Source organism: Borostomias antarcticus (genome assembly GCF_949987555.1).
Source record: "Borostomias antarcticus genome assembly, chromosome: 4".
NCBI lineage: Eukaryota > Metazoa > Chordata > Actinopteri > Stomiiformes > Stomiidae > Borostomias > Borostomias antarcticus.
In genome coordinates, this window is record NC_140237.1 from 17,305,858 (window position 1) to 17,328,510 (window position 22,653).

At 44.2% G+C, this 22,653-nt stretch overlaps 1 protein-coding gene across 1 annotated transcript in view; it reads right to left on the reverse strand.

Annotated features, from left to right (window-relative positions):
- Positions 1–267: 267 nt before the first annotated feature.
- galnt18b (UDP-N-acetyl-alpha-D-galactosamine:polypeptide N-acetylgalactosaminyltransferase 18b) overlaps positions 268–22,653 on the reverse strand; it is a gene marked incomplete at its 3' end in the record, with an annotated part of 89,759 nt that continues 67,373 nt past the window's right edge. Inside the window, exons 7-11 of the mRNA XM_084436864.1 lie at positions 16,209–16,394; positions 15,275–15,412; positions 12,948–13,043; positions 6,988–7,152; positions 268–414 (exon numbers count right to left, since the gene is read on the reverse strand). Coding sequence (XP_084292990.1) covers positions 268–414; positions 6,988–7,152; positions 12,948–13,043; positions 15,275–15,412; positions 16,209–16,394 — 732 coding nt within the window. The remainder of the gene's footprint in view (positions 415–6,987; positions 7,153–12,947; positions 13,044–15,274; positions 15,413–16,208; positions 16,395–22,653) is intronic.

The window sequence follows — 22,653 nt, forward strand, 5'->3', positions numbered from 1 at the left end:
CAAAATGTACTCCATTACACCGTAGAACCTTCTAATTAACAATATCAACCAATCAACTATGGCTGATCCCATAGGCGAAAGAAAATGTTTAACATTTATTATGTGATGTCAACTGGTGAAGACATCATGGAGCTCCAGGGTGTATTAACCCTGCACCAGCATCTCTTCCCCTCCCGTCAGCTCCAGAGGGCTACAGTGTGTGACAGCCCAGTGTGTGACAGCCCAGTGTGTGACAGCCCAGTGTGTGACAGCCCAGTGTTCTCTCCATCACAGTGAGTTGCCAGGCAGCGTGTTTGTGATGGACCATTTCTGTCCAGTGCATTGTTGGAGGGCCAGCTGGTACCCAAACTCGTTGTCGTTGCTTGCCACTAGCTCCAGGCATCGTTTTGATTTCCTGTTCTGAAGGGATCCTCCCTGGAAGACACAAGCAGACGAATCAAATTGTAGCAGGCTACACAGCGACCAGCCGTGAGCAAGCTGCTGCTGCTCCATCTCCACAACCCCACAGAGCTGTGAATGGATGGATAGAAGTGTGTGTTGCTCAATGACACACACACACACGCACTATTTCACAGTAGCTCTCTCATTAGGAATGGAAGCCAAGGTTCAGTGATAAATCAATGCTAAAAACAATTGACATTAGCTTTAAAAAATGACCCTTATTCAACACCCTGACAAACTGAGAAATGCATGATTTATCACTGACATATAAATGCCTTAGCCTCATGAGACCACCCTGATCTCGCAAGTTCACATTCTGTTTCTCTAGCAAATCAGTTTGGATAGTCTCCATAGAGATCCATTTGTGCCAGATTGCAAAACGATCTAGCCAATCAGCGCTCTAAGAGGAAATACAAACAGCTACGCAGGGCGGATTCAGGTGCAACGACAGCGAGGAGTGGTTGAAGTTAACGCGTGATAGACGGCGATACACAGATGGTTCATCCAATCACCTGCCAAGTGGTTTTAAAAGTGCCTGTCCTTTTCCAAACCGTTTCCAACTGATAGTTCCCACATGGTTATGCAAAGCAAACCATCTGGTGCGTCAGGTTAAAATGCTTGTCCTCCACAGTGGCTCTCTGAATCTCATGGCCTTTTCCCTTTTTTGTCCCAATTGACTTCCTTTCTACTCAGAGTTTAGAATGTCTCACATTGAGCAGAGAGAGCTGGGAGCTGGTCTGTGTGTGTCTGGTGTGGTCTGTGTGTGTCTGTTGTGGTCTGTGTGTGTGTGGTGTGGTCTGTGTGTGTCTGGTGTTGTCTGTGTGTGTCTGGTGTGGTCTGTGTGTGTCTGTTGTGGTCTGTGTGTGTGTGGTGTGGTCTGTGTGTGTCTGGTGTTGTCTGTGTGTGTCTGGTGTGGTCTGTGTGTGTCTGGTGTGTCTGTGTGTGTCTGGTGTGCTCTGTGTGTGTCTGGTGAGGTGTGGTCTGTGTGTGTCTGGTGTGGTCTGTGTGTGTCTGGTGTGTCTGTGTGTGTCTGGTGAGGTGTGGTCTGTGTGTGTCTGGTGTGGTCTGTGTGTGTCTGGTGTGGTCTGTGTGTGTCTGGTGTGGTCTGTGTGTGTCTGGTGTGTCTGTGTGTGTCTGGTGAGGTGTGGTCTGTGTGTGTCTGGTGTGGTCTGTGTGTGTCTGGTGTGTCTGTGTGTGTCTGGTGTGGTCTGTGTGTGTCTGGTGTGGTCTGTGTGTGTCTGGTGAGGTGTGGTCTGTGTGTGTCTGGTGTGGTGTGGTCTGTGTGTGTCTGGTGTGTCTGTGTGTGTCTGGTGTGGTCTGTGTGTGTCTGGTGAGGTGTGGTCTGTGTGTGTCTGGTGTGGTCTGTGTGTGTCTGGTGTGGTCTGTGTGTGTCTGGTGTGGTCTGTGTGTGTCTGGTGTGCTCTGTGTGTGTCTGGTGTGGTCTGTGTGTGTCTGGTGAGGTCTGTGTGTGTCTGGTGTGTCTGTGTGTGTCTGGTGTGTCCTGGGACAGGCCTCAGAGAGGGATCTCCAACAGATCTCCCATAGAGAAAGTGGCAGGTCAAGCAGCGATGCTTATGTGGTATTTCTATATGGTCTGACCCATGCAGTGAAATTCAGCTCAACTGAGTGTTGTTTTCACCAATCGATCACCAATCGGTCTATAGATGACTCAGGTAGCAGGAGTCAGGAGTAGAGCCTGCTTTAGGCAGCAGACTGATCAGATTCATTTGGCACTCAACTAATCCAAATGACTATAACAAGTGAGGTGGATGTTACTGCCTAATTGCAATTCTGATATCATTCCAGTCGTTTAGTCTGAATGTCTGTCAGTCCTGCCATGCTTACAAGCTATGGAATTAAACTAGGATCTGCTTGAGTGCGTTGTGTGAAACACGTGGAGGAGGGGAACTGTTTACATATTCCTTGTGATTGGTTTTCATCAGTATTTAATGTTGTAGTAATGTTTGTCAGACGTAACATGAAATGGAGCATGGTGGATCCAACATTTTCTAACCAGTTAAAGACCAGTAGTTATTACTGTAGGTGCAGCTCATTGGTAACACTGTATAAATTAATTGGCCTTCAATTAGATATGACAAGGAGTGAATGTAAAGGAAGACCTCCACTCATGAATGGATTGTGTGGCTCTGGCACACGCAGGTGCATGCAAGCACGACATGTCTGGTACTGCTGCCGTCGTTAGGTCCAGAGCTTGAGTCCAAGACCTCTCTGTGACCTTCACACGTCCAAATATATTTGGTTCATATTATTGCTGAAGTATTTGTCACCACTCATCTATTATCAAATTTAAGCTGCAATTGACAGAAAAAACAAGAATACTTTCATTTATTGTTTGTTCATTAGCATACTTTGCCAGAGAGTCTGAAATATTTACAGTTTGACTAAAAAAACTCCACTGGCACATATTTATTCAGTGACGATGCTCAGAAATTCAACCTGATTTCATTTTTTATTTGCATTGCCAGCCCAGCATGCAGTCAGAGAGCCTTGCGGGGACGAGCATACAGTCTCAGCAGCTCATCAGGGCATTCTGGGGATGAATGGAAATATTCTGTGAACAAGGCAAATTCCTGTGGGTCAGCTGGAAACGTTAGTGCAATTTCATATTAAAAATGAATATCCACAGAGATCCTTGCATCTGAATGAAACCATTCAACATCAAAAGGTCATACGCAGACAGAGCATCAATAACCACAATAAGCCCCTTCAGAGAGTTTGAGAACGCATGCCTCCGATAAAGGTGAGGGCACATTACTGCTCCAGGGCCAGAGTAAGCCGCTACGCTGGCTGCCCCAGGTCTGGCTTGATCCCGTGGGCTGCTGCCAAACCCACACATCGATCCGCCGGACAGAATGAACCACAAGCCAGAATGATAATGGCTCTGGGTTCAGCAGCAGTGGTGAAAGCTCAACCAACCTGGCTGTGTCCTGTCATTTAATTGATCTTTTTTGATGAACAATATATGAGCTAGTGTGTGTGTGTGTGTGTGTGTGTGTGTGTGTGTGAGAGAGAGAGAGAGAGAAAGTAACTTTTCAGTTTGTGTGTAAAGTGTGATTAGTGTGGTGTTCAGGGATACTGATGGACAGTCTTTACGGTGGCTGTGTTCCACTGGACGTCCCTTTCTTGTCACAACCGCTCACAGATCTTGCTGCTGTGTTTGAACATTGCTGTATTTCCCCCAGCAGGTATGGACATTTTTGTCATTAGTCATGTTCTCAAAATATTATGGTGTTTGTAACCTGTGCGGAGCATGTTTATACAGTATATCTTGCCAAACACAACATGTCTGCTTTATTCTTGAGAGGTCATATCATGGACTAAATGGACAATTACTAGGGCGAATTTCAAGAATCGATTCAATTCCGATTCACAAGGTTCAGAATCGATTATCACGATTAAATTCGATTCGATTCGATTCAATATCGATTCAGTTAGTGTTACTAAAACCTGTTTTTTTTTAGCTGTAACCTAAATTACATGACTGCCAAGTGATGCAACACATCAATACTAGGGCTGGGTATCGATACCGATTTCCAAAAATTAATGAATGAATCATTGAATGAATTAATGAACTATTCATTACTTCATTTATTCATTCATTCATTAAATAAAAGATCGATTTTGGGATTCATGAATCGATTCAGAATCATTTGATTCAGAATCGATTCAGAATCGATGAATCGATGTTTTAAACCCAGCCCTACCAATTACTGATTGATCTGAGGAGTATCAGGACTAGCAGATGAGCAGATTGGAGGGACAGGCTGATGAACTAGGGTTCTGAATATTGAATCCATAGCTGACTGAGAGAGTTAGGAGGCTCAGTCAGTACAGTATTGAGAGAGTTAGGAGGCTCAGTCAGTATGGGGCAGGTACAGTATTGAGAGAGTTAGGAGGCTCAGTCAGTATGGGGCAGGTACAGTATTGAGAGAGTTAGGAGGCTCAGTCAGTATGGGGCAGGTACAGTATTGAGAGAGTTAGGAGGCTCAGTCAGTATGGGGCAGGTACAGTATTGAGAGAGTTAGGAGGCTCAGTCAGTATGGGGCAGGTACAGTATTGAGAGAGTTAGGAGGCTCAGTCAGTATGGGGCAGGTACAGTATTGAGAGAGTTAGGAGGCTCAGTCAGTATGGGGCAGGTACAGTATTGAGAGAGTTAGGAGGCTCAGTCAGTATGGGGCAGGTACAGTATTGAGAGAGTTAGGAGGCTCAGTCAGTATGGGGCAGGTACAGTATTGAGAGAGTTAGGAGGCTCAGTCAGTATGGGGCAGGTACAGTATTGAGAGAGTTAGGAGGCTCAGTCAGTATGGGGCAGGTACAGTATTGAGAGAGTTAGGAGGCTCAGTCAGTATGGGGCAGGTACAGTATTGTGCGGCGTATCAAGTTCTCAGCAGCACATCGCCTCTCTCCATGAAACTCAAGCCACACACCACAATGCTGCTATTAAGTTCACATATAGCTTCAGACCCTTAAATATCATCCCTGCACATTAATAATTGATCCAAAAATGACAATGAATAGAATATGAGGTCTGAACGATCTGTAACACAATTCCTTGAACTCGGTTGCATTGCATATTCATACATTTGATATGAGAATGTTTTCTTTCTAATTTTGTCTATAGACCCTCCAGAGTGGGGAATGCAGAGTGCTACATGTACGGTATAGTGTATTAATGACAGGTGAACATGTACGGTATAGTGTATTAATGACAGGTGAACATGTACGGTATAGTGTATTAATGACAGGTGAACATGTACGGTATAGTGTATTAATGACAGGTGAACATGTACGGTATAGTGTATTAATGACAGGTGAACATGTACAGTATAGTGTATTAATGACAGGTGAACATGTACGGTATAGTGTATTAATGACAGGTGAACATGTACAGTATACAGTAGTGTATGAATGACAGGTGAACATGTACAGTATAGTGTATTAATGACAGGTGAACATGTACGGTATAGTGTATTAATGACAGGTGAACATGTACGGTATAGTGTATTAATGACAGGTGAACATGTACAGTATAGTGTATTAATGACAGGTGAACATGTACAGTATAGTGTATTAATGACAGGTGAACATGTACGGTATAGTGTATTAATGACAGGTGAACATGTACGGTATCGTGTATTAATGACAGGTGAACATGTACAGTATACAGTAGTGTATTAATGACAGGTGAACATGTACAGTATAGTGTATTAATGACAGGTGAACATGTACGGTATAGTGTATTAATGACAGGTGAACATGTACGGTATAGTGTATTAATGACAGGTGAACATGTACAGTATACAGTAGTGTATTAATGACAGGTGAACATGTACGGTATAGTGTATTAATGACAGGTGAACATGTACAGTATAGTGTATTAATGACAGGTGAACATGTACAGTATAGTGTATTAATGACAGGTGAACATGTACGGTATAGTGTATTAATGACAGGTGAACATGTACGGTATAGTGTATTAATGACAGGTGAACATGTACGGTATAGTGTAGTGTATTAATGACAGGTGAACATGTACAAGAGCTCAGGAACACTTTTAATTGTGCCTTTAAAGCATGCATGTTTCCGGACCTCTGAAGACCGTTGTTTGTTCCTCATTATGGGGAGACGTGCCCAGAGAGCATGCCCCAGTAATGAAGACAGAAAGAGCTACAGTATTATTATGTATTCACTGTTCACGTCTAAATGGCTTGAAGGAATGTGGGGTGTTCTGTGAACGGTGAGAGCCGTTCTATCCGGGTGCCCTCTGACTCCTCTTAATGAGGTGGTCCTCCAGCCCTCTGACTCCTCTTAATGAGGTGGTCCTCCAGCCCTCTGACTCCTCTTAATGAGGTGGTCCTCCCGCCCTCTGACTCCTCTTAATGAGGTGGTCCTCCCGCCCTCTGACTCCTCTTAATGAGGTGGTCCTCCAGCCCTCTGACTCCTCTTAATGAGGTGGTCCTCCAGCCCTCTGACTCCTCTTAATGAGGCTGTACCTCCAGCCTTCTGACTCCTCTTATAGAGGTGGTCCTCCTGCCCTCTGACTCCTCTTAATGAGGCTGTACCTCCAGCCCTCTGACTCCTCTTAATGAAGTGGTCCTCCAGCCCTCTGACTCCTCTTAATGAGGCTGTACCTCCACTGCTGAGAGCAGCTGTCTGCGGGTCTGAGCTCGTATTAATGCCCTCAGCGTGGACCCTCACTTCCTCCTCCATCGCCCTCACTGCCATGGTTATTAATGACCTCACTCAATAGCTACAAATTATGACTTTGACCTGTGACCCTACTTTTTACACTAATTGGTCACGGTTTGTTTCTGTGTGTGTGTGTGGGTGGGGGGGGGTTGTGCGTGTGTGCGTGTGTGTGTGTGGGTGTTTGTGTGTGTGTGTGTGTGGGCAGTGTTGTGCATGAACACGCTAAAAGAAAAAATGAACTGTGAACTATGAACATATGTGTGTCCGTGTGTGTGTGCGCATGTGTGCGTGTGTGTGTGTGGGTATGTCTGTGTGTGCATGTGTGTGTGTGTTCACCTGAGTGAAGATCCAGTGGAGCTTCATGCGCTTGGCGGAGGCGTAGCTGCACTCGAGGAGGCGTGGCCTGCCGTTCACGTCCACCAGGCACTTGTTGTCGTCGTCGTCGATGGTGGGGCTGAGCACGCCCACGTGCAGCTGCTGGCTGCTGGTGTAGTACACGTTCTGGGAGCGCAGGAGGAAACACAGTCATGGGTTTATCTTCTGCTCTACATTTACATGCTCCCACTAGCTCAAATTATGGAAAACAACAAAATATGCTACCATATCTATGCAGACACAAATTTATATCACCATATCACCAGGGGACTATAATCCCATACAAGCACTGAGTAAGTGCATTGAACAAATCAACGATTGGATGTGCCAGAACTTTCTTCAACTAAACAAAAATAAAACTGAAGTTATTGTCTTTGGAGCCAAAGAAGAATGATTAAAAGTCAGTCAGTAATCAGTAATGCTAAAAACCACAAACAAAGCCAGAAATCTTGGTGTAGTCGTGGACTCAGACGTGAATTTCAACAGTCACATTAAGACAATTACAAAGTTAGCCTACTATCACCTGAAGAATATATCAAGGATTAAAGGATTTATGTCTCATGAGGATCTGGAAAATCTTGTCCATGCATTTATCTTCAGTAGGCTCGACTACTGTAACGGTGTGTTTACAGGTCTCTCTAAAAAATCAATCAGACAGCTGCAGCTGATTCTGAACGCTGCTGCTCGAGTCCTCACCAAGAAAGTGGATCACATCACTCCAGTTCTGAGGTCTTTACACTGGCTTCCTGTCTGTCAAAGAATTGACTTTAAACTATTGCTGTTGGTTTATAAAGCACTGAATGGTTTAGGTCCAAAATATATTTCTGATCTGCTGATACATTATGAACCATCCAGACCTCTCAGGTCGTCTGGCACAGGCCTGCTTTCTGTCCCCAGAGTTAAAACAAAACATGGAGAAGCAGCATTCAGTTTTTATGTTCCACATATCTGGAACAAACTTCCAGAAAACTGCAGGTCTGCTGCAACTCTCAGTTCTTTTAAATCAAGACTGAAGACTTTTCTTTTTGCCACTGCTTTTTATTAAATCAAATAATTATTAATTCATACACTGCACTGTGACTTTTATTCCTGTATTTTATTTTTCCTGCATTGTCTGCAAAGTACAAGAGAATGTTAGTAGAACAACTTGAGGGAGGAGGAGAAAGAAGGAAATCTATGTTGGAAATGGAGAAGTTGGATTTTTGGTGCAAGGTGTACCTAGTGACACAACAGTGGGCCAATGACAGCTAATGTGGTCCCTTGCTCAGAAAAGATGTTTGAGGCACTGGTGAAAAGCCAGCGAGCAGCTATACAGAAGGACATTGTACGTAAGTGAGTGGAGAGAGAGAGGGTTTCAGAATGTGATAAATAAGTGTCTTTTTTTGCATTTCGTTTTATATGACCTTTTATGTGTTGCACTTTGTCTTGATGCTTTGAATGTCTCATGTAAAGCACTTTGAACTGCCTTGTTTCTGAAATGTGCTATACAAATAAATTTGCCTTGCCCAGAACAGCGCAAATCTTTCACCCATCGTCTTGCAGTGTTTAACCGCTAAATCAGGCATAATAACACCCTAACCAACAGAGCATTGATATATGACCTGCACAATACCATATAGATCAATACATACGTTTGTATAGGCAAAGGCATTTAGATAAGATAGTGTCTGATAAGACCGACCCTGGCCGGCACCGTTCATTCGGTGTGTTTCTGCTGGAACCGTGCGTCTTAACGGACCGTCCCGGCTCAGAGAAGGACCGGGCACGGCAGTGTAAACAGCTGTTTACTGTTTATGGAGAAGAGTGTCTGATTTGAGAAGACACACACACACACAGGCAGACAGGAGAGGTGGGAGAGAGAGACGGGAGGACATGGAGCACAGGGCCTGGGCTGGATTAGAACCCGGCCCGCTGCGATAACCAGCCTTTACATGGAACGCACCGTAACTGGATGAGCCACCAGGGCCACACGGCCATCTCTTTCCAAGGGCACTTGTGTGCCGTACTCAGCTAACAGGCTGTTAACACCAGGAGCAGGGAAAAGCATCTGTTTGAAGTGAGTGGTAGTGGTGTGTGTGTGTGCGCATGTGTGTGTCTCACGGAAGGCAGCTGCGTCTGCTTGTACTCCAGACTGCTGAATGGTGAGGCTGTGTAGGCGTGCGTGTGCAGGTGGGGGGAGGGAGACCTGGAGGGTAGTGGTGAATGTGTAGCCCACCAGCTGGAGAGGCGCGAGTGTGGAGGCGGCATGGAACATGAAATGTTATTGTGTTAGGAGGCATGCTACTTGGCCAACATTTAATACAGTTACACAGTGCAATCTATTTAAAGTTCCTCTCTATCATAGAGGAGATAAAATACTATATGAAGCAACATCAGCAGACGTCAAGTTCAAATAACCCCCGCACCCCCAAAAAAGGACCAGCACTGTAGCTCTACCCTTCTCTAGAGTAACAGCACTGTAGCTCTACCCTTCTCTAGAGTAACGCTGTAGCTCTACCCTTCTCTAGAGTAACAGCACTGTAGCTCTACCCTTCTCTAGAGTAACGCTGTAGCTCTACCCTCCTCTAGAGTAACAGCACTGTAGCTCTACCCTTCTCTAGAGTAACGCTGTAGCTCTACCCTTCTCTAGAGTAACACTGTAGCTCTAACCTCCTCTAGAGTAACAGCACTGTAGCTCTACCCTTCTCTACAGTAACGCTGTAGCTCTACCCTCCTCTAGAGTAACAGCACTGTAGCTCTACCCTTCTCTAGAGTAACGCTGTAGCTCTACCCTTCTCTAGAGTAACGCTGTAGCTCTACCCTTCTCTACAGTAACAGCACTGTAGCTCTACCCTTCTCTAGAGTAACACTGTAGCTCTACCCTCCTCTAGAGTAACGCTGTAGCTCTACCCTTCTCTAGAGTAACACTGTAGCTCTACCCTCCTCTAGAGTAACACTGTAGCTCTAACCTCCTCTAGAGTAACGCTGTGGCTCTACCCTCCTCTAGAGTAACAATGTAGCTCTACCCTTCTCTAGAGTAACAGCGCTGTAGCTCTACCCTTCTCTAGAGTAACGCTGTATCTCTACCCTCCTCTAGAGTAACAGCGCTGTAGCTCTACCCTTCTCTAGAGTAACGCTGTAGCTCTAACCTCCTCTAGAGTAACGCTGTGGCTCTACCCTCCTCTAGAGTAACGCTGTAACTCTACCCTCCTCTAGAGTAACGCTGTAGCTCTACCCTCCTCTAGAGTAACGCTGTAACTCTACCCTCCTCTAGAGTAACACTGTAGCTCTACCCTCCTCTAGAGTAAAGCTGTAGCTCTAACCTCCTCTAGAGTAACGCTGTGGCTCTACCCTCCTCTAGAGTAATGCTGTAGCTCTACCCTCCTCTAGAGTAACACTGTAGCTCTACCCTCCTCTAGAGTAACAGCGCTGTAGCTCTACCCTTCTCTAGAGTAACAGCGCTGTAGCTCTACCCTTCTCTAGAGTAACACTGTAGCTCTACCCTCCTCTAGAGTAACACTGTAGCTCTACCCTCCTCTAGAGTAACACTGTAGCTCTACCCTCCTCTAGAGTAACGCTGGAGCTCTACCCTCCTCTAGAGTAACAGCGCTGTAGCTCTACCCTTCTCTAGAGTAACACTGTAGCTCTACCCTCCTCTAGAGTAACGCTGTAGCTCTACCCTTCTCTACAGTAACAGCGCTGTAGCTCTACCCTTCTCTACAGTAACAGCGCTGTAGCTCTACCCTTCTCTACAGTGACAGCGCTGTAGCTTGTGTTGTCGGCTGGCATGAGGCTGCCCCAGGAGCGTGTCCATCCCTGCCTGGGAGGTCACAAGCTCCACCCTCCTCTGGACATTTTTAACATTGACGGTTTCTTAAGAAGCCTCAAGAGAATGATCAGCGCTGGCGTCTTTCTTTCCTCTTAGAGATCACAGCTTATTGATCTCTCTGAGATTTCTCCAGCGCTTCCATTTGTAAAAGGGATATAAACCTTAATACAGGTGCAACCAGCATGAGCCGCTCCCACACAGTTATCTGGATAGGCCAGGATTGATTGATTGATTGAGTGATTGATTTTTTTGACAAAAAATAAAATACACAAAATGTGCATTCAGTACTAAAATTCATCAGGATATTGCAATAACGTCAACTTTATTTCCATATCTGTCCTAAAAGTCTAGGAGGCAGGCAGAAAAATTGAGTGATATTCCACTGACCCATTTGTATACTAAAACACCATACTAAAAACATCTACTAAAACCACACTAAAACACTACAGTGTGGTTACTAGAAACATAATTATTATACAATCATGAAAAATAATAAACAACAAAAATTCAGAAGCTAGTCCACACTCCTAGAAAAAATGTTTGACTACTAATTTACTCACCATCCTTTTTTTCTTCTTCTTTTATTTTTTACTATTCAGAGTAAGGGCAGATTTAATTACATTTTGGGTTTTATTCCTCTCCTCCCCACCTATAGAGAGAAATGTACTTCTCCCTACTTTGCTTTTTAGATTTGGTTGTTGGAAGAGCAGTAAACTTTGTAGTCGCGCAACAAAGGATTAGACTATTTTTCACTTGTCAGATGGAGGATAGGGTTGGGGAAAATCCACTGAAAACCCAAGTGAATGGCCTTCAGAAATAATAGGACAAAAAAGATCAATATGGGTTGCAACTGACAATTCGGAGAGAAAATGATAAACAACTCGCGGCAACAGTCATAGAAAGTTATCAGAACTGTCTTTCATTTTGAGTTTGACGTGTTGCCTGGTTTTCAATATTACCATACAAAAGCAAAGCTACTCCACTTGTCAAAAGCAGTATGGAGATTCCTGGTGACATCTGGGATAGTGCCGAGCCAGCAGTTGTGCGGAGATAAGGTGGTGTTAGGCTGGCAGCCTGACCCAGATCCCAGAGCTGTAGAGCGCACTCCTGGAATTATCTACTTATCTGTCTAGAGACAGGAAGAATCATACCTTTCATACACGCTCCCTGACTCTCTCTTTATCTCCCCTCAACAAAACTGATGTGAGGGAAAAAGCAAGTTCAGAGTTATCTCAGAGGAAGCTTGCTGATTCCAAAGTTGACACATTAACAGTTAATGGATCCCACTTTGCTGGCTGTCAACGCAGCCGGAGGCAAAGCCAGCGGTGAAGAGAGGACCTGGACAGGGATGTAAATGAAGATATAGGTTCTGTTGTTCATCTCTGTTAATGATGAGGGGAGCTGGTGTGATTCGTGGAGGTGTAAAGGAGACCAGGCAGACAGCCGTTTCATCCTGGATCCAGTCAAGTCATGACAAGAGACACAGAGCCTCCCTGGTTGAAACAGTGGAGACGGGACAGGAGGAGCAGACCTCCAGAGCGTGAGGAGGAGACAGAACAGGAGGAGCAGACCTCCAGAGCGTGAGGAGGAGATGGGACAGGAGGAGCAGACCTCCAGAGCGTGAGGAGGAGATGGGACAGGAGGAGCAGACCTCCAGAGCGTGAGGAGGAGATGGGACAGGAGGAGCAGACCTCCAGAGCGTGAGGAGGAGACGGGACAGGAGGAGCAGACCTCCAGAGCGTGAGGAGGAGACGGGACAGGAGGAGCAGACCTCCAGAGCGTGAGGAGGAGACAGAACAGGAGGAGCAGACCTCCAGAGCGTGAGGAGGAGACAGAACAGGAGGAGCAGACCTCCAGAGCGTGAGGAGGAGATGGGACAGGAGGAGCAGACCTCCAGAGCGTGAGGAGGAGATGGGACAGGAGGAGCAGACCTCCAGAGCGTGAGGAGGAGATGGGACAGGAGGAGCAGACCTCCAGAGCGTGAGGAGGAGATGGGACAGGAGGAGCAGACCTCCAGAGCGTGAGGAGGAGATGTCAGACGTGTGTAACACTGATGGAGTGATCTGGCGGGCTGGGGGAGGAGGGCTCAGCAGGGAGGGGGGGGGACACTCACCTGAGGGGTCAGCCCATGGCAGAGGTACAGAATAGGGATGTTGTCGGTGTCAGGCCCCTGGTCCAGACACAGGTCACTCTTCAGAGAGTTCTTCAGCTGGGGGGTGGACACAGTGAGACACAAGCACAGAGACAGAACGTGACTGATCCATCAGTCAAAGCTGTCCAGGGTGAGCAAAGAGACGATGAGTCAGTGAGATGATTATAATACTGTTACGTTCTTATTCCAGGGTACGAAGCCAAGCAGAAGATCTACCTAACCTAGACTGGGTAAAGGAATCACAAGCACACAGCCTGATAGACTCCCCATTGGCTCAGGAGAAATCTCTTTCTATAAGCTGCTCACTAAGACAGCAGGTTTTACACAGACAGCCCTGTCGGCTGCCCTAATACTGTGATGTAATCAAGTCGGGCAGAAAACATAAAAATGTAATTCAAGGCTCCAGTGTAGTGATAAATAATGATGTGGATGACTTGTGATCTATATAACCAGAGCGGAGGGCTCCAGCCCCTGCATCTGAATATGAAATGATTTAGGGTCTGGAGAGGCTCTCATTCAGAGGGAATTCCAACCAGGCCAATCAGCGTCCTTTGAATGTGAAGACGGAATTAAACTGCGCAAGGTGATTGAATAGGGAATGAACCAATCGCTGAGGACTCGTTCGGCAATGCCCAAACTGCTGCAATGGGAGCCTGTTCAGACTGAATAACGAAGTGAAGCCAAGTGGCGACTCAGTCCGAGTGTCAGACGAGGACGACTGAGCTTGGCCGTCGGACCCCGGATGCTCACCTGAGCTGCTAGTCTGAACATGCTCTGCCTGCTACTCCCTGTAGTGACTTGTGGTTGTTAGACCCCCAGACAGCATTGTGTCCATCACACACACCTGGCAAATACTAAGTAATGAGGACCCATTATTTCAGAGCTCGTTGAATTAATTTTAATAAGGATGACCTATTTTCTCTCTGCATCCATCCATCCTATTTGGTGCTTTTATGAAACACGGCAGGCAGTCAAGTGTAAAATGAAGAAGACTCGGCAATGAGCTTCTGCACGTCACCGTCGACGCCCGCATGTACAGCCCATAAAAACAACGCTGCTTGGGCCCAACATGAATACCATAAATACCGCATGCCTGTGGCGTGCTTTGACTAGCATGCAAATACTAGGGCGTTTTCTCTGCCGTGCCTGGGAGTCCCGTTCAGACACACAGGCAGGTCTGTTAGTGGAAGGAGCAGGAAGCAGCTGCCACCAGCTCTACTCCACTCCTCAACAATATATGTGCATATAAAACAGTACTGGACTGTATGTGCAGGAGCAGCATACACAGCCCCATATGGAAAACACAATTCCTTGCTCTTTATGTGCAGAAATAAAATAACTCCCTATACCTGCGTATACAATTAATCTACTTTGGGCATCTGCATAGTTGATGTGAACCCACATCTTCCCACATGCACACAAACAAGACCTAGAACAGTAATTAAAGCTTTAACATTTTGGGAGAGTCTTTAGTTTTCTTCCAGGAGTTAGAATTTCCGCTCAGTTTATTTCTCCTCCACATCTCCTGGGCTTTAGGTAGGTAGGCAGCAGTGGTGGGCAGTAATGCGTTACTAGTCATAATATTACTTTCCCCAGAAACGAGGGGTGTAATGAGTTACTAATAACATGTCAGTAATATTACAGTTACTCGCCCCCCACAATGCTCGCTACTGCGTAACTCACCCCCCCCTTCATTATTTATTCATATCCATTTATGGCACGTACATAATCCATCTAATACTGTATACAGAAAGAATACTTGTGTAATTTGTGTTATATTGTATTTGTAATTGAGTATTAGAGTTGATATGTATCGAGCATAATCTTAATTAACACACATCTATCTACCTACCTACCTACCTACCTACCTACCTACCTACCTACCTACCTACCTACCTACCTACCTACCTAACTAACTATATTATTACTATAATAATAATGATAATACCAATAATAATATTATTATTATTAATAATAATAATAATGCCAATAATAACAATAACAACAACAATACTACTACTACTACTACTATTACTAATAAAGCCAATAATAACAATAACCACAACAACAATAACAACAACAACAACAATAATAATAATAATAATAATAAAAAAAAGTTCCAGGGGTTTAGGGAGTCAGAGGTTGGGCCTGGGCAGAAGCTCATCTCTCTGTGAAGTGTTCCCAACTGCTCAATGGATGGAAGGATGATTTATTCAGGTGTGGTTTATTCTGTTCTCGAATTCTAAAGATGTTTGTTCTCAAAGTCTAGACAGAGGGGAAGGACTTACTAGTCCGTACGCGATGGTGTCTGTGTACATTCTCATCTCAGGGTAGATGTTAACGAGGTACCATCGGAAGGTCTTACACTGCAGCCTCTTCCTCAGGGCCTTCCTTTCAGATATGTCCCCGATGTCTATTCCTGAGTCCTGGACACACACACACACACACACACACACACACACACACACACACACACACACACACACACACACACACAGAGAGAAACACATCAAGTACAGGAAGGGGTGTATTATATATGTGCCAGTCCCTGTAGTGGAAACAGATATGAGACAAGCCTCCGAACGGATTCTCAGTTTTCTTTGAAGCAAATGATAAAGGAGGCCACTGAGGAAATACATTCCCCTACAATTCTATGTGACAGTCCCTGGTGAGCCCTTCAGGTTCCTTATGTACAAAGAACCACAGGAGTCCACCACCATCTGCCACTGCCCCCCCCCTGCCCCCCCTGCCCCCCCTGCCCCGAGCAGCGCAGTCACGTTCTGACACTGTGCAGCACTCTGCCCGTCCTGTCCACTGGCTTCTAATTACCCTAATTGCTGCCTGCCTCACACAACTGAGCACAGCGAGACAGGCCTGATAGATTCCCCCTCCGAGGCCAGCGGCACCACACTGAGGGCCTAATGGCCATTTAATAGACACAACAGAAACAGCTGTGGATTTAAATGAAGAAGGTGGATATCTTAATACTTTTGGACAAAGGTAATTCACAAGGCCGATCCTGGAGGTTAAATTAAACCTCAAGTTCTTTGAGTCCAAAAGGTGAACTCAGCGCCTCGATGCTGAATTCAAGGGATCTGCAAAATGACAGTGGTTCTTAAAAACACACAGTGCTAGGACCCCCACTCATTCTTTATAGACTCCAACCGACCATCTATGAAATCCCTTCCCGAGCCGGACATGGTTCACCCCCCCCCCACTCACCTCCTGTGGAATGTTCCAGGCCATGTAGACATGGCTCTTGAACTCGTCCATCCAGACCTCCGCCACCCTCAGCGCATTGCGTCTGACATGAGATGTTAGGTCGTCGGTGTAGGGCTTGTGGGCGCGCTCTATATGGGCGATACGGGCACAGGGCAGAACCTCTACGCTGCCCCCACACTGCCACACCTGGTATTACAGAGAGGGAGTTTTTATTAGGGCCTCTTTTAGCCAATGGCTACTCTTCCAAGAGTCCTAAGTAAGTAAGTAAGTAAGGAAAACTTTATTTGTATAGCGCTCTTCACAGCACGGATGCACAGAGTGCTGCACAGGGATTAAAAAGGCAGATTCAAAACAATAAGCAAAGTACAAGTACAATGACATACAAAGTGCGATGCAATACAGTGCAGTGCAGTAAGAGATTAACAAGTCCTGAACATTAAAACATGTCAATATAACGTATATAACATTAATACACATCAATACATATATCAATCCAATAAGACATTAAACATAGTGTATATCATGTTGAAATTCCATAGCAATGCAAAATATAAGAAAAAAACGTAAGGTAAGTAACATCTACAATAAATTATTACAAGCAAACACAATACGCACTTGTCATAATATCAGCCATCCTATGACAGCCACTACCTCACAACTCGTACAATTCTGATAGATGTAAGTAGACTATTCCATAAAATTATTACTTGATGGAAGAATTTACGCTTACTACTTTAAATTTAAAATTTGGAGTAACATCAGATGTCTGTGCAGTTCTAGTATTGATTGAATGTCTATTCCTCACCAAGTGGAACCTAGAATTGATCGATTTTGGCCTCTTTGTTTGCATAATAAAAAAGATTGAGTGCAGACCTATCAATTGTATCCCTAACTGATGAGCAGCCAAGGGCTTTATGACAGGAGCATCATATGAGCATCAGTATGATTCCAGCTGCCTTGTTTTCTGCAGCCTCTTAATTTCACCCTTCCTAGCACTTCCTCAAGCCTCTGCACAGTAAGACACTTGGCTCCCTATTAGTGCTTGGGCTACTTGTTTTAAAATAGTTCATGGAAGATATTTTGACACTACTGTACACTGTATGTAACATGCAGTTCCCGTTATTTTCTTGCATAAATGAGAAAGATGAGCGTCTAAGACAAACATTGATCCAGCTGTATCCCCAGTTGTTTCTCCATCTGTGCTGCTGAGTTGTAGAGCGGATTCAAGGAGTCTATTCCTCCTGAATCAACTACCATCACTTTGGTTTTCCTCATGTTAAGCACAAGTCTATTCAATCTGACCCACTCTGAGTCCCTCAGAATCCAGCTTCAATGCTCCCTCGATTTCACTCTTTGAAAGTGTTTCCTGCAGCATACACTTCTGTCATCTGTAAATATGGTAGTTGCGTTCTACGTAGCTATGCCCCGTTCCAGCCTGCTTCAAAACCCTCACAATCATCCCCATCCCGAAGAAAGCCAGGACCACTGGCCTCAACGACGGCAGACCCGTCGCCCTGACCCCTGTAGCAACGAGCGCCTTGTTAACATGGCCCTTCACTTCATTCTCCAGCACCTGGAGCCTACACTGACTCTATACCCCCTGAACCACTTGCACACGACCCCTGCACTCACACTGTACACTTACCACAATCCATTCTGTATATAGAACACATACTGTAATTAGCCTCCCCCATATTTTATTTCTAACTGTATATCGTCAATTGTACATTGGACTGCATTTTGTTGCACTGTTTTTTTGTATTTTGTATTTGTACTGTTTTTTGTACTGTCCTGTCCTGCACCCTGTCCTATGTCGTCAGCGTATGCCTTAACCCTAGTCAAATTCCTAGAATGTAAACCATATACATGGCAATAAACAGATCGTGAGTCTTGAGTCTTCAGATTTAGATAGTACATGTGACATGTCGTTGATGTATAAAATCGCACAACAACAACAACAAAGGACCCAAACACCTGCCCTGAGGCACTCCACAGTGAAGTAGGAAAGGTGGAGAAAATGCCCCATTAGTATCGTGTTCTCTGAGACAGAAAGGATGTCATCCACTTCCTGCCTTTCTGATGAAAAATATATTGAATATGTTTTGTTAATAGTATCTCATGATCTACTAGGTCAAATACTGCACTAAAGTCTAGAGAACACACCAACAGCTTTATTTCGATAAGAGAGAGAGAGAGTGTGTGTGTGTGTGAGAGAGAGAGAGGGGGGGGGGTTATTCATCTTTTCTATAAAGCTACTAGTTGCTGGACTGGAGAAGCCAAGGGGCAGAGATCAGTAACACTTCAAGAAGGTTTGTCTCTGAGGTCTCTCTTCCTCTGAGTTTCATCTGATGAAATGGGAGCGCATGAAGTCACTGTTTTATTACAATAATGTCTCTTTTTCCCTTTGGCTTTATTACAATGTCTCTTTTTCCCTTTGGCTCTGTGTAGATGAAGCTGCCTGCTTTCATGTCACTGCTCCACCCTGAAGATCTACTTGACTCCAGTCAGGAGCCTGAAAACTGAGCTCTAAAGAATAGTCTACCGTGACAATGTTTCCCTTCCACCTAAGCCTGTGCCAGTGAAGTAACTCACACTTCAAAGGACAAGCTATGGCACAGGGAGCTGTCGCACTCATTCTGTGTTGTTTTTTTCCATGGCTGCCCACAGCCCTGTGCAGCGTCTGGATTGGCACAGAGATACACACAGCTGTTACTGCTGCGTACGAGGAGTCCAGGACTCTACCACACCCATCCACACACCAGGCACCAGGCACAGGGAGAGAGAGAGAGAGAGAGAGAGAGAGAGAGATTAAATGATTCTATTGGGTGATTTTAATCTAGACTGGCTTAGCAGTAGCTCAAATTACCTTAAAGGAGTAGTAAAGGGAAAATGCATGTTTAGCCCTGTTTTAAGGTTACTTATGATCATATACAATGGTTCAGATCAAAACGTTGAAAAAACTAGCACTTTTGAGAAAGTCTGATAATTGCTCTACCACCGTTTTGGTCATACAATGGATGTAGGGGCACCTTGAAAAATCATTCAAAAAACATGTTAAACTCTCAATTTTAAAGACAAGAAACTCACCGAGGTGTTAGTTGGCGTTCTGACATATAATTCGCCATAAAGTAAGATTCTAATTTATCTGGAAAAGCTTTTTTAAATATTTAGCATAGAACTATTTAGTCGCAGCACATACGTGTGTAAACTTTCGCAAACTAGGTAGCCTAGCAACATAAACAATAACAATAGCTACCGTAAGTAGTTCCGCTTCCTGAATCCCCTCTGCGGATTGATCTACACATCTACAACGGTCGCTTCAATACAAGTCAATGGATTTCATAAAATGACCAATAAACCCCTACAGGATTCATACTTTGCGGCAAATTTGATGTCAGAACACCAATGCACACCAATTACCCCCTTGTGAGCTTCTTGTCTTTGAAATTGAGAGTTTAACATGTTTTTGAATGATTTTTCAAGATGCCCACCCACATCCATTGTATGACCTAAACGGTGGTAGAGCAATTATCAGACTTTCTCAAAAGTGCTAGTTTTGTCAACGTTTTGATCTGAATCATTGTATATGATCATAAGTAACCTTAAAACAGGGCTAAACATGCATTTTCCCTTTACTACTCCTTTAAAGAAGTTAGTAGGAACCAAGGTTATTATAGTTAACGAAAACTAACTAAAAAACTAAAACTAGGTGTGAAAAAACATTTTAGTTAACTGAAATAAAAATAAAAACTAGACTTTACAAAAAAACGATAACTAACTAAAACAGTATTGTGTGTTTACAAAACTAACTAAACTAAACTAAAATTATTGAGAAAATTTCCTTAGTTTTAGTCTTTTTCATTTCATACATAAGCCTAGTATTTTGGGTGGATATGAAATCTATCCTCCACTTTTTCTTAGCTGTGCCCCTGCGCAGAAGTAACTTGACGTGCGCCAGGTGGCTTGTTTCACACGGAGTGAAACAATGTGAGCTCGCGAGATCAGGATGGTCTCATGAGGCTAGCGCAGAAGAAAAAAAAACGAAAACTAATACTGAAACTAATAAAAACTAAACTAAAACTAAGCATTTTCCAAAAAATAAAAACTAAACTAAACTAGCAAACCTGCTTTAAAACTAATCAAAACTAAACTGAAATTGAAAACAAAAAGTTAAAACGATATAAAAATAAAAACTAATGACAAAAGCAAAACTATTATAACCTTGGTAGGAACCTTAGCCTATCTCAGTTGGTTACTGAGCCCACCAGGCCTAATCCTAATAATTATTCACGATCCACTCTCATTGATTTAATATTTAGTAATAAATGTGATGGGAGTTCTGCTTGTGGTATCTTTGACCAGGGTATAAGTGACCCCTGTCCAATAGCCTGTGTGAGACGTATGTGTCTGATAAAATCTAAATCTCACACAGTTATGAGGAGGAACTGCAGATCTTTTGATGCTCCTGCCTTTATTGATGACATTGGAAGGAATATCCACTTCAATGTTGAGACCACTGATGTCCAGGTAGCTCTGGACTCTTTTGTAAATTAATTTAATTTATTAGTGGATAAACACGCGCCCCTTAAGAGGTTTCGTATTAAGGACAGGGTTTCACCCTGGTTTACGCAGGGGCTATCAACACTGTTTAAGGACAGACACTCAGCTTGGTCTCGTGCCAGGCGTTCTGGTGATCCACAGCATTGGCTTACCTTTAGACAGATTAGAAATAAATGGACTAATGCTGTTAGAAAAGCTAAACCTGTTTATTACTTGGAGCTAGTTAAAAGCACTTATTCTAATCCAGCCAAATGTTGAAGTGCAGTGAATTTTAACTATATGCTATATTGTAAGATATATACACAATATTTCCCATCGAGTTTTGTCATGATACATCACATTATTTGTGGACAAAAGCAAGTACAAAAATCAGGTTTAAATGAAATGGGGTGTATCCATAATGATAAATGAGGCCCCTGGACTCCGTTTATCACTCCACCCGTAGATTCATCACTGGAGACAATTACAATACTCATCAATGTGTTCTTTATGACAAGGTTGGCTGGCCATCGCTCACTGATAGGCGCAACAAACATTTGTACCAGTTTATTTTTTAAAGCCCTTACTGGTAAGCAACCTCCTTACATTTCATCCTTGCTGCAATGGATCAATAGACACTATGGGTCCCGCTATAATGACTTGATGCTTCTTTTGGTTCCCCGAGCTTGCTCTGAACTTGGGAAGACTGCATTCTTTGTTGCTGCTCCCCAATCATGGAATATCCTCCAAAACACAGTGAAACTGGAAGCTCTTTCACCCTTTGCTAGGTTTAGCTCTATTATCACTGGCCTTTGTGTTTCTACTTGTTACAGTTTTAAATTATTTAAATTTCTTGGTTTTTCTCTCACCTTATTTATTGTTATTTTGTTTGTATGTTTAATGTGTTCTTCTGGTTTATGTTTTAATGTGTTCATATGTTTTATTGTATTTGTAATCTCGGCAACATTGTAAATGAGGGAAACATCAATTGTCTTTTCGAGAATAAATAAAGGTTTGAATGAATGAATGAATGAGAGAGAGAGAGAGAGAGAGAGAGAGAGAGAGAGAGAGAGTACAGCAGTTACATGATTCAAGAGAAAAAAGCTCTGTGACTGCCCCTCACAGGCGTTCAGTCTTGGTATTCCAGTCACATCTCTATATTTGTTGTGTTCATTTCTCTGTAGCAAACTAACCAACTGGCAATGTCAACATCTTGAGACTGCCTCGTTTGGAGTTCCTGGCTGATCTAACAGAGGTGGGGGCCAGGGGGAAGCTATCTGGGAGAAAGTCACGTCCGTCAACACACCTCCTTGACCTCAGCCAGTGGAGCGCATAGCTTTACACATGCTGCAGTGAACAAACATGAATCACCCAGAGCATCTGATTGAAGAGACAGTACTGTGGGTCATCATCATCATCATCATCTGTACTCAGCCCTCATCACACAGGATGGAGCACGGACATGTTGGACTTAGGCCGGATTCATAGTCGACGCAAACTACATAAGCGCAAGCAACACAAGCTTCGCAAGGCCACGCAAGATCTCGTTGCGTCCTTGCGTGTGTCATGCTGAAATTTGTCACTTGACGCAAGCAATAGTGCAATTCCTTGCGTTTCCACAAAACAAAACACAGAACGCAAGCTCTCGAGTCATGTTGGAGCTTGCGTTCACAACGTAGCTTGCGTTGTTTATGTCGACTATGAATCAGGCCTTAGACACACTCACGCACGCACGCACGCACACACGCATGCACGCACGCACACACACACACACACACACACACACACACACACACACACACACACACACACACACACACACACTTTCACACACATTCACCAGGGTTTCCGCTATATGCATTCAGATCTAAATTACTGGCGCCGCTACTTCAGAATGATTCTTTTT